Source organism: Corvus moneduloides, chromosome 11, assembly GCF_009650955.1.
Source record: "Corvus moneduloides isolate bCorMon1 chromosome 11, bCorMon1.pri, whole genome shotgun sequence".
NCBI classification, from domain to species: domain Eukaryota; kingdom Metazoa; phylum Chordata; class Aves; order Passeriformes; family Corvidae; genus Corvus; species Corvus moneduloides.
The window spans coordinates 10,166,720-10,180,845 of record NC_045486.1 but is presented as its reverse complement, the minus strand read 5'-3'; the positions used below and the strand labels follow the sequence as shown (position 1 = coordinate 10,180,845).

Sequence of the window (14,126 nt, the reverse complement as noted above, 5' to 3'; positions counted from 1 at the left end):
GTCCCCCCGTGGTGAACAGGTCAGTGGGCACTGAGGTTTAGTGAGCTAATGGGAAATGCTTGTTCAGTTTGGGGCACATCTGTGCCAACACATCACTGGACTTTGACCCACAAGCTCAGGATCACGTTGGTCTCACTTCTGCCTGAGCATGAGCTGCTCCTTCCAGCTCCAACCACAGCCTCTCGTTTTTATTTTTTGTTTCAACAAAACATAATGCAGTTTTGCAGTCTTGACTCTGTGTCCATGACAAGAGTAATGTGTTCAAAAGGAGGGGCAACAAGTCCTTCTCACAGGTCCAGCTGCTTTGCCTGAGGAAGGGAAACCATCAGCTGCTGTGCTAGCACGTGGGCTGGGTGCTGTAGGAGGGGGTCTTTGGAAACCAGCCACAACTGACTATCAGGTGGGAGAATTTCTGCCTAACAGTTGGATGAGATTAGAAAGGATTAACCCCCTTGCTGCAAAAAACTGAAGTTTGAAGCTTTTAAATGTAACTAGGGAAAGCTTTAGGGAAGAGAAACTGAATGCTTCTGCTTTTCCTGCTCTTGCAAGAGGAAAGGATGCTTAATTTTTCTGACAAGTATTCAAAACAAGAATACTTACACTTGGTGCCCCATTTTCTTCTGTGACCTTTGCAAGCCAGCAGTGACAGTTAACTGTATTTATACTGTTTCTTTCCAAGTTTTGATTTACTGTCCCAAAGCAAGTCACAAAAACAGACTACACTTCATTATCACTCTCCTGATTTCAGGGTGATGAAGTTTGTAAAAGCCGCCAGGTGATTTTTAGACAAATGCAGGTTTCAGTTTGATAATTTTACTCCCATGGAATAATTATGAAACAGAGACCATTGCACCTCTTGTGTTACAGAAGGCAAGAACCTCTTCCAGTGAGCATCCATCTAGGACCAAGTCTCTTTGGCTACTTCTCCTGGAACCACAGAATGGTTTGAGTTGGAAGGGACCTTAAAGTTCATCCAGTTCCAACCTCCACTGCTATGGGCAGGGACAACTTGCACTAGACAAGTTGCTGAGGGCCCCATCCAACCTGGCCTTGAACACTTCTGTTTTTATCTTTGTAATGTTTTTAATCAGCTGGTAAGATCTTCTTGAAGCTTCCCACCTCTGAGAATACTGAGGTGCTTTGGAAGCAGTTTTCACATGTGCAAACTCTGCTGTACCATTGTTTCTGCCAGTACAGCTGCTTCTGGAGCCATGTAGGGAAACATCAAAAAATTGATATTTTTAACCCAAATTGGTTCATTCTGTGGCTACACAGCTGGGGGAAGAAAGGATGTTGCTTGATCAAAGTTTGCTAACAGTACTCTGAAGTCCAGGCAGGTGCAGGAGGAATTCTGTGTGTTTTGAACCTTTTTCTGTAGATTTTACTCCTATTTATGCTGCCTTTAATCACTAGTTCCTGTAAAACCATTACACCTGTTCTTCAGAGCAGCTTTCCCCATTACTACAGGAGTCTTGATACAACTATGTTTGTTTACCATGTTCACCTCTAGCTCATGTTCATCTCTTGTATTACTGAGGGTGGTTATTGAGATGAGAAGATCTGAGAGCCTTATTTGTAGCACAGCCATGACTGATGGCAGAGCAGGTCTCTCCAGTGGGTGTGCAGGCTTCCCAAGGAACAGGCATGGTGTGCCTGGGAGAGGGGCATATCCTTGCATGTCCCCACTGGCGTGCTGGGCTTCCCGCTCACTTCATGGCCTGGGCTCCTGCCAAGCTGCTCAATCTCATTCCCAAGTGCTGCAGAAACCTCTCTGGGGAAGTGCAGTGAGTGAAACCTGGTGTCTTGTCTCAGCTCCCCGAGTGGTGCTTCTCTTAAAATTTCTGATCTTTCAGGCATTTCGTTTTTGCTGAATCTCATCTTCTGGACTTGGAAGCAGTGCCGTGGAGCTATTTTGGTAACACCACATTTAAGTTCTTGTTTCACTCCGTATTTGCTTTTGCGAAGGAAACGTAAAGGGAACTGGAGCAGAGTGCAGGATGTATCTCTTAATTGCGTGCATTCGTTGAAAAACGGACACACAATCAAATCCGTGCATCAGAATCTTTTGAGTTTCAACATAGTTTGGTGTTGGGAATTATACACAAAGGCATCTCTTCTCACACTTGCTCACGTTTTTCTGTCTGTCCAATTAGCACCCTCGTGTTCACATTGTTTAAAGAAGATTAGCTTGGGGTTTTGTTCTTTAAATTCTGGTATATGTCAAAGATCTTTGGAGGTGGACAGCAAAATAATTGTATAGGCAGGAAAACATGAAAAAAACTTAAATCACCAGTATGAATTCTGAGAACTAAATCCCTCTTTAAAAAAAAAAAAAGAAAATATTTGAAAGTCTTGTTTTCTGTTTCTCTGCTTTTACTGGCATCAACTTGTATAATATTTTCCATAAACAGATCCATTTCAATAATAGATTAATTTTTTTAATCCTTCCCAGAATGGGCAGCTGCTGGTACATTGCTCCACACTCACAGTGATTCTGAAGCTTAGCAACTTTCTTTAGCTTCCATTGTAAAGATACTAATTTATTCTTAGGCCACTGTTGTCCTTTGCATTTGAGTTCTCCTCCCTGCTCCTCCGTTGTTCTCTCCTTCACCCTGATGCACATATTGCTGTGCATCTGCTCTTCCCATCAGACCTTGGTGGTTTCTCTTGCAGATAGACTGTCCCTTGGCCATCCTACTCATCTTCCTGTGCCTTTTCAGGCAGGGGTGGGTCACTAGAATCAGATGCTTTATCTCAGTGAGAGCCTGTGTTCTGCACAGTAATGGTGGTACTTCTACATCTCTTTAGGGAATTTCCCATGTTCTTATTTCTCCCCTTTTTCAGGTTTACCATGTTGATCATGTATTAGCATCCAGAGGTCACGGAGTTCATCTGGCTCTTTTACTGTGCTCCATTACTGGAAAGGGCTAACTGGAAAATCTTGTTAATCATCTCCAGGTGCATAGCCATGCAGTTCTGTATGTCCAGACTTCACCTGTTTTCTAATATATCACTCTGGATGCTTCTCCAGTTCCAACTCTAGTCCTCTCTGCATTGACGGTTCCTCCTGAAGGTCTGTGTGGTTCAGAAGTTAGTTTGGATTCCTGTCAAATGTGGGCTGATACTTGGACAAACTGGAGCAATTTTAACATGTTTCCAAAATGTCTTCCAGCATGAAACACAATTCTATTTTAACTTCAACAAGAAAACCAAACAAAATGTAGTTATGCAGATGCAGCTGACATTAATCTAAGTACCTTGCTCAACCCCCTAGCTGATTTAGTTGTTTAATTACCTGGCAACACAAATGCTTGAGGTTCATGGAGTGTTAAGACTTCATTTTCTATTCTATTTCTTTTTTTCTTGCAAAACTATGACTCTGATAGTGAATTCACTGTGAGGGTAGTGCTGAGCTGTTTTTTGATGGAAAGGTGATGAGGAGGAAAACAGAACATGTATTTTTGTAGACACTGGCTGTCCTTCCCTCGTAATCCATGTGTTAGTCTGTGTCAGACCATACTGATGGTGCTCATATTGCCAGTTCCTGATACTTTCATGTACTGTGCATTGTTCTTTCAAAATAAAGAAAAGGAGACAGAAGAGCATCCAAATGTGTTGTACAGCAGCAGAAGCAGTTCTCAAAGAGGTGTGTTCATGCTTACTAACTTCAGAGCTGGCTTCTAGGGAAAGGGATGGGATTGCAGCCTAGGGTGTCTGTGGCAGCTTTGCTGAAAGACATGTGAGAAGATGCTCTGTATACTGACCTGAATCTCTGCCCACTAGGTTTGAGAGCACTGTGCAGGTTGGCAAACTGCAGGATCTCATCAACCGGAGTAAGATGGCCAGGTGTAGAGGACGCTTTGTTTGCCCAGTCATTCTGTACAAGGGAAAGGTAAAACTTCATGGGTTACCTGTCTTTACTGAGAAAATGACCTTCCTGCCTGCCATTTGAACTGTGCAGCCACGGCTTCAGTCACTTGTCACTTTTCCAAATGCTGTAAAAATATGTGCTTAGGTACTAGCAGGCAGCCTGTAGTGCAGGTAGCATTAGTTCTCTAGGCTGCGTAAGTTGTCTGTGAACACTTCAGGCTGTTCTCCCCCACCAAGTCATGAGCCTTGCACCAAAGAGCTAACTTTTTTTCTTCTCCTATGTATGACCCTTCTGAAGTGCTAAAGATATTTGGTGTTTCAGGGAAAGATAATTATTGTCCCTGTTTGTCACTTACTCTTCCCAGCAGCTCCCTTTGAGTAACTTTCCTCTCTCCAGAGAAGTTTCCTTTGTCTGTTCCCTGGGGAGGCAAGATTGCATAAATGGCCTTATGAATGTGTGGGCTTGTCTGCAAGGGGATCTGTAAGAAAGTAAAATTAGATTCATTTTTATGCGAATTACTTAAACTGTGTTGAAGCCCTGTAGGAATAGTCTCATTTAGAATTTAAGTAGCTTAATTCAGTTTTCTTAGTTGAATTTAGAAACACTGTATGAATAGCAAAATCATACCTGTGACAATTTTAATCTAGCTTGACTGAAGCCATCATGGGCTACATCTGCTGACCTTTTTCTGCAGGCGTGAACTGCCCAGAGTCGTCTTGGGACCATCCATAATCTCATCCAGAGGAATGTGGAAATAAGGCTCAAGCAGGGTATTAACAGAGCATGTGTTGCTAACTTGGCAGGAACTGACTGTATTCTCCATTGGAGAACTGGAGATGAAAATGCGATTTAAAAACTAGCTACAGATAAAGGCACTTGGGATTTTGCTGTATTTTGAAAACTTAGTCTGGACCAGGGTTGCAGGGCAGACTGCTGAGAGGTGATAGCTGTAGGTACCAGCCCTTTCTATGGAACCTGACAGCAAATAGGCCTGATAAGGGAAAGACTTCAGGAGCCTTTGTGATTAATAAAAAAATCTTCCTCCAGCATATTTGCAGATCAGCAACACTGGCCGGCTGGGGAGAGCTCTATGGGCGCACTGGCTACAACTATATCTTCTCTGGTGAGTGAGGAGCCATTTGTCACTGTCTGCCTGGTAAGGCTGGTCAGTGCTGGGACAGAGACCCATACATGAGGCCAAGCTCTTCCCAAGACCAGTGAGAGCTCTAGCATGGGCTGCTTGTATTAGGCTTAGCATAACAGAGCAAAGACTGAAACCTCGTGTCCTGTTTCCAAGGACTGTGCTACAGGACAGTGCCACAGCCTATAAGAACCAGTGACAAAAGAACTTGAGGCTGAAGAGTCAATTAATTCAATTATTACAGGAAACATGTAGGCAAATAAAGGCATCCCAAAGGATTCAGGGTACCAGTTCCCAAACATTGGGGATGGGAATAGTGGAGGAAACAGGATTAGAACTTGCTGTTGCTTGACTAATCGTTGGGAATCAAATGCTGCTAATGGTGATATATACTGGACTCCAGGGAAAGCTCTTTAGGGGAGTAGTGGGTGCCTGTAGTGTGGGAGCTGAAGCTTGGCTTAAAAAAGCACTGCATACCACTTTCGAGGTGTCCTCTGGCTGTCAGTCATGGGTTTCACTTGTCCAGGTACTTTACAATTACAAGGAAAGAGTGGATTACATTAGAAAACAAGCTTTTCAGGAAGAGGAAATGTGGGGAACTACATTTAGGTGTGAAGAGAAAGCACCAAACCATGACCTTCTTGTGTGCATACATACCTTGTCAGATTGGGGATTGAGTTGGTTTACAAAAGCTTCAGTTCTTAATGTCTTTCTTGCAGGAGGTTCTGATGATGCTTGGGCTGATGCAGAAGACATTTCCGAGGAAGACTCTGCACTTAGGTTTGTATGCATCACTGGGATGAGGAAAAGGGAGTCTGGACGTAAGCTGACTGGCTCAGGCACTCACTTCTGCTCTTTTCTAGTTTGGGTATTGGGCATAGGCTTGAGACCCATCACTAGGCTCAGGGTCTTGCTTTCCTTGCTTTTGGAAAAGAGTCTTGAATATTAATGGCTGGCTGAACCTAATGTAGCTGAAGCCTGCTAATACATTGCCAGAGGGAAGGGCTGGAGACAGGAATATGTAGAGCCATTTAAAAGGTTTTTGAAGGGCACAGATGTGTTTACTTCATCAAAAAGTACATCTCCAGGCTGTAGAAATTGTGTTGTATCTTACGTGTTTGTTGCAGAACGGAGTGAGATGTGCCAAGGGACCATGAGCACAAACTTGTAGCGTCAGTTCTTTGCAGAGTCTGACTCAGACCTGTGGAGACAAGGCTCGTGCTGTGCTGCTTATGGCTAGAAGTGGTTCAGGGAAGAACTGTGGCTCACCTGGGAAGAATCAGGCTCAACTTGGTCAATCTTACATGCTCACCTTGCTTTGCCTCATTCTTTCTTGCAGAAATGCAGATTCCCAGCTGTTTGACAAGGTCAGAGGGCATGACATCAAGCTGCTTCGATACCTGTCTGTCCGATATATCTGTGACCTGATGGTGGAAAACAAGAAGGTGAAATTTGGCTTGAAGTGAGTCTGGGTTAATTTGTTTTTGTGCAGGCTTTGGTTTGCAGCTAGTGTAGCCCTTATGTGTGAATTGCTGTCAGGCATGCACTCAGCATCCTGGGAGCAGTCCCTGGAAGAGTTCTATAGCAGGGTAGGTTAGTTGATTCTGTAAAGAAAACACCAAGGTTTTAGGCCACAGAATACTCTTATCAATGGGGGCAACATAACTGCTTTCTTCTGTTTTCTGCAGTCTGAGTGGCTTTTTCCCTGTACAGCTTTATAGTAATGAGATAGTCACCCCTTCAGAAGGGAGACAGCAAAGGAGCCCTCTGCTTGTGTATAGGAACAGAGGGAGATGTTTCTCCTGCTTGTCTCAGAGAAAAGCTTTAGTGATTTTGGGCTGTACCTATTTATGTGGATGTGTTGAGTAAGTTCTGCCCCTGCTCACTACTGTGTCAAGTCATAGCGCAGGGAGATGCAACAAATAATTTTTTGGGTGCTGGTGTCTGTGTGAAAAACACTCTGTAAGTATCTGCTGTTCTCCTCTTGTCCTGTGCAGTGTGACGTCTTCTGAGAAGGTGGACAAAGCTCAACGTTATGCTGATTTCACGCTTCTCTCCATCCCATATCCAGGTACAGGAATGATGGTCAGAGGGACTCCCAAGGGACAGGTGACAATCCGTTTCTGGGGACAGGGAGATAACTCTGTGTGTGTATATGTAAATGACCATGACTTGCTAAATGTTTCCTATGCTCCCTCTGGAGAAAAACTCTTTTAAACCGAGAACAGTGCAATGAACCTGGATGCTCTGGCAGTGTGAGTCAGCACTAGGCACTCTTTGAGGTGGCAAAATAATTTCTCAGCAGTCCTTATTAATTCAAGCACGGAGGAAAAGTCCCAGAGGTGGAGTTGGTTAAGATGGCCTTTGACATCACTGTAACTCCAAACTACCACCTGATGCAACATATGTATCTTGTTCTATGTTATGTAAAAACCCAATTCTTAAGGGTAATTTCTAGTCTAGTGTTCCAGAGCTCTGCTGTAAGAAATCCTCAGTGCTAGCAGAACAGTTCACCTGAGCCTGCAGTGTATGACAGAGGCAGCCCTTCGCAGCCTGTCTCCCCAGCTATATCCATCTCTGTGCCTAGCAACCACTGCTGGGTCACTTGCACTCTTTACAGATGAACTGAATATTCCTGCCTGCCTGCTGATGTCAGGCTTGGCAACAGGATCAGATGCAAGGCTGCTGTGCTTGAGGTCCATCTGCCGACTCTTCTTTCTCCCTAGTGCACAAAGAAAGGGAGAGGAGGAGAAAAAACAAAACCCAAAAAAACTGTGGTGAATGATCCAGACCCAGACTTTTCCTTGATTGCTAGTTTTTGCTCTTAAACACGTTCTTAAAGGTGTTTTTCCTTTTATACAGAAATTAGTGACAATTCAGAGAAGCTGCATGAAGACTTCTGTTGAGTTTGGCATGCAGGTTGCCAAAGTATACAGAAGTAAGAGTATTTACTGGTTTCTATAGTATGTAGCACAGATATATGTTGCTGCTGCGCACATCACCAGACTTGGAACACGAGAAAGACTGTGTACACAGGTCTTCTGTAGTGCTGTAAGGAATGGAGAGGAAGTGACTATAGAGTTAAGCTGCAGAGTTGTTTCTGTATGGGGATCTGCATGTGGCAGATCTCAGGCAATACTCAGTGATGGTCCTTCCTCTTGTGCCCTCTGGGACAGCTGCTTTCTTTTAGCAGCTCTTCACTGCCACGCTAGAGGTAAACCTTATTAAACTGCACACACTCGCTGCAGATGTTGCCTGATTTCAGCAGTGCTGGTCCATGGGGAAATGTTGTCATTCTGTTAAATCTAAGGCATACACATCTAAGGATCAGCAACCCCTCTAGTGACTGGCCAAATGCCGTGATACATTCTTATTGATGTTTCCAGGGTTGCACTGAAAGAATTTTTGTTTTGTAATTTGTTTCTGAAGTTATTCTAAGATACTGTCGCCTTAGGTGAGCAAGACAGCGTCCAAACAGAGTCACAGAATTGTTGTGGTTGGAAAAGACCTTTAAGATCATTGAGTCCAATCATTAACTCAGTGCTGCCCAGGCTCCCACTAAACCATGTCCCCAAGTGCCACATCTACCTGTCTTTTAAATACCTCCAGGGCTGGTGACTCCACTCCTTGCTGAGGGTGCACTTGATCCCCTCATCCAGATCATCGGTAAAGGTGTTAAACAGGCCTGGCCCCAATACTGAACCCTGAGGAACACCACAAAACCTGGGGATCAGACACCAACTGGATTTAGCTCCATTCACCACCGCTTTTTGTGCTCAGGCATCCAGACAGATTTTACCAAGCGAAGAGTAAGAACTGTCTGGAGTGAAGGACTTGGGTTAAAATGGGGTATCTGTAGAAGCTTTTGGTATTTGTGGATGCCAGCAGTTATGCCATAATCCCCCATTCTTTGCATGAAGTCATTGTTTAATTGGAGTTAAATCTCAACTGACAGATTGTGTCCTGACTGCATATTTGAGGATTAGTCCTATCCTTGCACAAAGATTCTTTTCTTGGCTTTTTTTTCCATTGAAGTTACTTGTGACTTGCAGGGTGGTAATCTCTCTCCGTGTTCTGTGCCTGGCACAGGGGTATCTGGGTAGTGTGGGCACTGTGGCACTGCTGAGGTGTGTACAGCACACTGGGAGAGGTGTTTTGTGTAGCCTGCAGGCAGCCGCAGTGCTAATGGTGCTGCTCAGCTGTGACTAAGTGACTGCAGGTTGCAGCAGAGACTTAAATAGTTGTTTGAGAAGGGCCAAGCCAAAGGACACATTTCAGGAGGGGAGAGCTTGGGGAAAAGCTTGGAAGTGGTTTTGTACCTCTTTCCTTCAGATGGGGTAAATCCCACGTTTGAAAGAGAAGACTGAAATGTGAGAGAAATCACAGCCACCTCTAACAGAGCCATTTCTTGTTACCTGCAGCAGATGCCCTCTGAAAATTGGCTTTCTCCAGGCCTTTGCCAACACCTTCTTTTGGTGGTTCCTTCTCACTCAGCATGTCAAGCTGATGCCTTAGATCTGTGCAAAAGTCCATGGCCCTGCAAAACATAGCTCCTTGCTGAAACCTCTTGTTCGGGAAAAAATGAAATCAATCCCTCAAGCTCCCCATTTGCTGTGTTTGGAGTTTGCCCTTTGCTGTGTGAGTGTCTGTACTGCTAAGTGCCCTGGGCTGTTGTTGCTGGAGGCCGTGCTGCACAGTGTACTAAGGATTACTGCTCTTCTCTTCCCACAGGCAGCAGTTTTGATTGGTTTGGATTTCTGGAGCCTGGGGCTGCCAGCAGTCCTAGTCCCACAGGGCACTTCACTTGTTAGATACCAGTTAGCTGAATCGTTGTTCATTATCTCTCTTTCTTGCAGGCTGTGAATTTTTTAAGGACTACAAAGACCGGGATTATACAGCTGAAGGTCTCATATTTAATTGGAAACAGGTACATGGATGTTACAAAACTGAGAGCTTTGTGTTTTACTGGGCCTAAGTCTTGCCTTCCAGTTCCTCAGCGATGGTGTGTATGTCATGGGCCTATTTCTGATCACAAGGAGGAAATCAACAGGACAAACAAAACAGATAGGGAATGTACTAAATTATTGATTCATATGTAAAATAAATGAATCGTTATCCTGAAGTGTAGGATGATTGACCTCTCATGGAAGGTATGGATTGCTCCCAGTTTTGAATTCTGATCTCATTGATAGCCTCAGTTCTCAGTTCTTTCTTCATATTCTGTCTCCTACTGAGGGGATGGTTGAGTGGGGCAGTCCTGCAGAAATTCAGAGACTAATATGCCCAACTTTCACTGTTGGGAGGACATAAAAGCTCCACTTGTCCATTAGTCCTTGCAAGAGTCTGAGTTTATTCTTACAGCTTCAGGATTTTGCATACAAAGATGCTTTGCTGAGATGTTTGGGTTTTTTGTAATGCACCATGTGGCATTTGTTGTCTTGGTTTTTTCTGGAACTCATTCCCTTCAAGTCATGACTTTCCTCTGACCAACTGTGTTTGGGTTTTTTACAGGACTATGTAGATGCTCCTTTAAGTATCCCAGTCTCTCTGACCCAGTCTCTGAATATTGATTGGAGCGAGTACCAGGTGAGCAAAGTGGATGTCTCTGTGGGAGGTCAGGGATGTATTCAGGAAGGATCAGGAGAGATTTGAAATCTGACTTGCTCCTATTGCTGTAATCTGGCTCACTTCATACCATCTCAGTGGGGGTGAGGCTGCTTGACAGTTCAGAACAGCAGTGGAAATCCTGTACCCAAAAGCTCCATGGCTTGCTGTGCCCTGAGGCAGCTGACTGTAAAGTCAAGCCTTCTGGTGTAGCTTCCAAAAATTTGCAATCCATTAGGGAGATAGGTCACTAACAAAGGTAAGGAACAAGGCAGGAAACAGAAAGCAGTGTTACCTGTTCTCAGTCTCAGCTCGGCATGGGCCTACCCTGGGCAGACTTCCTTGGCTGTGGGGAGTCTTGAGAGAGGTCAACCTTCTCCTCTGTGAGCAGAGCCGAGGGACTGGGCACCTTCTTCATGGGTGTGCAAGGTGCCTTCCTATGGGAGAGGAGTAGGGAATCATAACCAGCCATAGCAGATCTCCACTCCTTATTGCTGACAGCATGGCAAACAGTAATTGAACTCTTCTGTTTGCTCAAGCTTCAAAGTTTACCTTTGTTCACACCAGGAAGTATCACCTTATACTACTGATTAGTGTGCTCCATTTCACACATCAGTGGATCTACCAGGTTTTGTGGGGATTGACTGTGCTGGAGCATGTCACGTTACTGTGCCCTGTGGCTGGAAGCACCACAGAACCACAGAGCTCCCTGTGCTGTGCCAGTGTTTGTTGTCAGTAATGTAAATACTGTTCAAGTGCCAGCATAAGCAGAATCACAGAAAAGTTGAAGCAGAACTAATAGAACTACAGCTTGTGTGTGGCTAGAAACTTGTTCACTAGAATACTGAACAGCCAGTATTTTTAAAAGGATATTAAAAATTGAAGAGGGTGTAATAAATAGATGCAGAAATGATTTGAGGACTGGAGAACATACTTCACTCAAAGCGAAAGTTCTCAGTCTGTTTAGCTAATCACTAAGGTGATGGAGGGTTTACTTGATTAATGTGTAAGTACATTTGTAAGGAGAAAATACTAATTCTAAATCACTCTTGACTCTGGGGAAGAAGGGCTGCACAGGAAGCAATATCTGCATCTGAAATCAGACCTTCAGATAAGGAAAAGCAGTCTTGCATGTTATTTTTGAGGATAATCTGCTGGAACATGCTGCCAAAGGAGAAATGAGCTGTCACCCCTATTTGAGATGCTTTTCTGGGCAAAGATCTTGCCAAGTGCAAGCTTCAGGCTGTACTTGGGGCAACTGAAGAAAACTTTCTTGTTCATGGTATAGAGATCAGACTGGATAATTGGATGATGCCTTCTAAAATAAGCGGAAGATGGATCGAATTGGGCAGATAAAAGATTTTGTAATTATGTGGTTTTCTTCTGCAGGCTGACTATGTTCCCTGTTTCCCTACTCTTTTGTGGCTCTGCAGGCCTCACAGCTGAGCAATATGTTCTTTGTCTGACACTAGTCTTCAGTGTGGTTACACACAGATGTGCACACATGCAAGCACACAGTGAGGGTTCTGTTGCTTATGGTCACATGTCACTTACACCACTAACATTTCTGCCATGAAATGTGTCCAACTCTTGCTTTTTCCTTGCCAGTGCTGTCTTATTTCCCTTGAGCTAGTTCTGATTCTGATCAAACCACTGAAATTCCCTGCATCTTCTCGTGACGTGACAGTCAAGTGACAAGCTTGGGCTTGTTCTGATGTTTTTCACCTGTATGTCTTGTAGTGCTGGAGTTCTCTGAGTTCAGAGCCCTTCTGTAGTTCTGCTGCTACTTGGGGGATACTGCAGAAGTCCAGTGCCTGTCCAGAGGGTGGGTGAAGGTCAGCCCTCTGCCAGCAGCCCTCTGCCAGCCAGGGACATTTTCAAGGACCACAGAGTTTTGAGCAAAGTGCTTGGGTTGTGGAAACAGGCTGCTGGCCTTGGCCTGCACATCCCATCATGCTGCTGGCATTACACACGTGGCTGGAATGTGGCTCAACCACTTGGTAAAGTGCACGTGGGCAGAAGTGGGTCAGTGCTCTGAGCATGGGCTGCTTGGAGCTTTGGGGCTGCAGGCAAAGCAGCTCCTCTTCCAGCCAGGAAGACAGTAGAGATGGTCTTTAATGCTTTATTTGCCTACCTGGTATCTTGTCCCAGAGTGCCTTTTGCAGAGGATGGGGAGATTCATACAAAGGGGAAGTGTGTCACTTTGAGGAATGGCCATGTGGTTATTTCTGCTTTGCTGCTGTTCTGGATAGAGCAGCTCTGAACTGCAGAGCAGCCTTTTGCTGTGGGCAGACCCTTACCATCAACATTCCTCTTTCTGCAGAGCTGGGACCTCATACAACAGACACAGAACTACCTGAAGCTGCTGATCTCCATTATCAATAGTGATGGTAAGGCAAACACCTTGCTCCCAGCAGCGTAACTGGAGCAGTCACTGTCCCTGGAAGAACGGCTGATGGTATTAGTGCCATTGTGGCCCAGCACCCAATACAGAAGTCACTTTTAATTCTCTCCCTTCAAAACAGGGTGATGGTCCTACCATCTCAGAACTCCAGCTCCCATCTTAGAGAGAGACTTGCTGATTCTTTGAAAACCCTTTCTTCCTGAACATGAAGGGATATCTGAAAACTTAGCCTACTGTTTTACCACTTTAAATGTGAAGAGAAGAAACATTGTTTCTTTCCTTTTTGACTCTTGCTCTTGTTTTGCTGGTTACCTGTATTTTGTCCCCCCAACACAGGATCTCATTTGGTGCTGTTTAAGAGCCCCTTTCATCACGGACACCCCAACTCTTGAAGAGTGTCTGTTGCCCTTTGTGGCATCCCATTCCCTCTGGGCACCGTGACCTAACACTGATGGATGGAGCTGTGGCTGGTTCTGACAGCATGGCCAGCTACACTTGCCTGCACTAGCTGTGTTGGGACACACTGCAGGTTTTCTGTAGGGTGTAGGGTTTGTGCCTTGTGTGTGCCTCTGCTCAGTGTGCAGCAGGAAGGTTAGTGAGACTGAAAAAATGTTCAGTTGGAGCTGTTTTCTCACCAGTGTAGAAATAAATTATGATAGTGAGCTGCAGCTGGTAGGTGTATGTTCGGGGTAGTAAAGTGATGTTCATACCCGATGACTCTGTGTCCTGAGCAGCTGTCAGGACCAGGACAGCACATCAGCTGGTGCTGCTGACAACCCAGGACACTCTGAGCAATTTGTTGGTGGCTGTATTCAAGACAGAATGTTCTGGCTGAGCTCTGCTCTTGAGTCTGGGCTTTGGGGACAGAGAGTAGCTTGTCTCTACAGATTTGCCATAAAGAAGTCATTGCTCTCATTGCAACATCCTTTTTTTTCCTTCTCCGTCCTACCCCTGCCTGGAACAGATGACAGCGGGCTGCTGGTGCACTGTATCTCCGGCTGGGATCGAACGCCTCTCTTCATCTCCTTATTGCGCCTCTCCTTATGGGCTGTGAGTACCTGGCTCTGCTTCTGGGGCTGATTGCTTGGAGGGTGAGTGACCGTCTC

General features: G+C 44.9%; 1 protein-coding gene across 2 annotated transcripts in view; it reads left to right on the top strand.

Annotated features, from left to right (window-relative positions):
* MTMR14 (myotubularin related protein 14) overlaps positions 1–14,126 on the top strand; it is a 31,521-nt gene that overhangs the window by 965 nt on the left and 16,430 nt on the right. For both annotated transcript variants that reach the window (XM_032121259.1, XM_032121258.1), the window contains exons 3-11: positions 3,784–3,892; positions 4,919–4,994; positions 5,732–5,792; positions 6,352–6,474; positions 7,010–7,083; positions 9,869–9,939; positions 10,524–10,598; positions 12,940–13,006; positions 13,985–14,070. In XM_032121259.1, the coding sequence (XP_031977150.1) occupies positions 3,784–3,892; positions 4,919–4,994; positions 5,732–5,792; positions 6,352–6,474; positions 7,010–7,083; positions 9,869–9,939; positions 10,524–10,598; positions 12,940–13,006; positions 13,985–14,070 (742 nt within the window). The remainder of the gene's footprint in view (positions 1–3,783; positions 3,893–4,918; positions 4,995–5,731; positions 5,793–6,351; positions 6,475–7,009; positions 7,084–9,868; positions 9,940–10,523; positions 10,599–12,939; positions 13,007–13,984; positions 14,071–14,126) is intronic.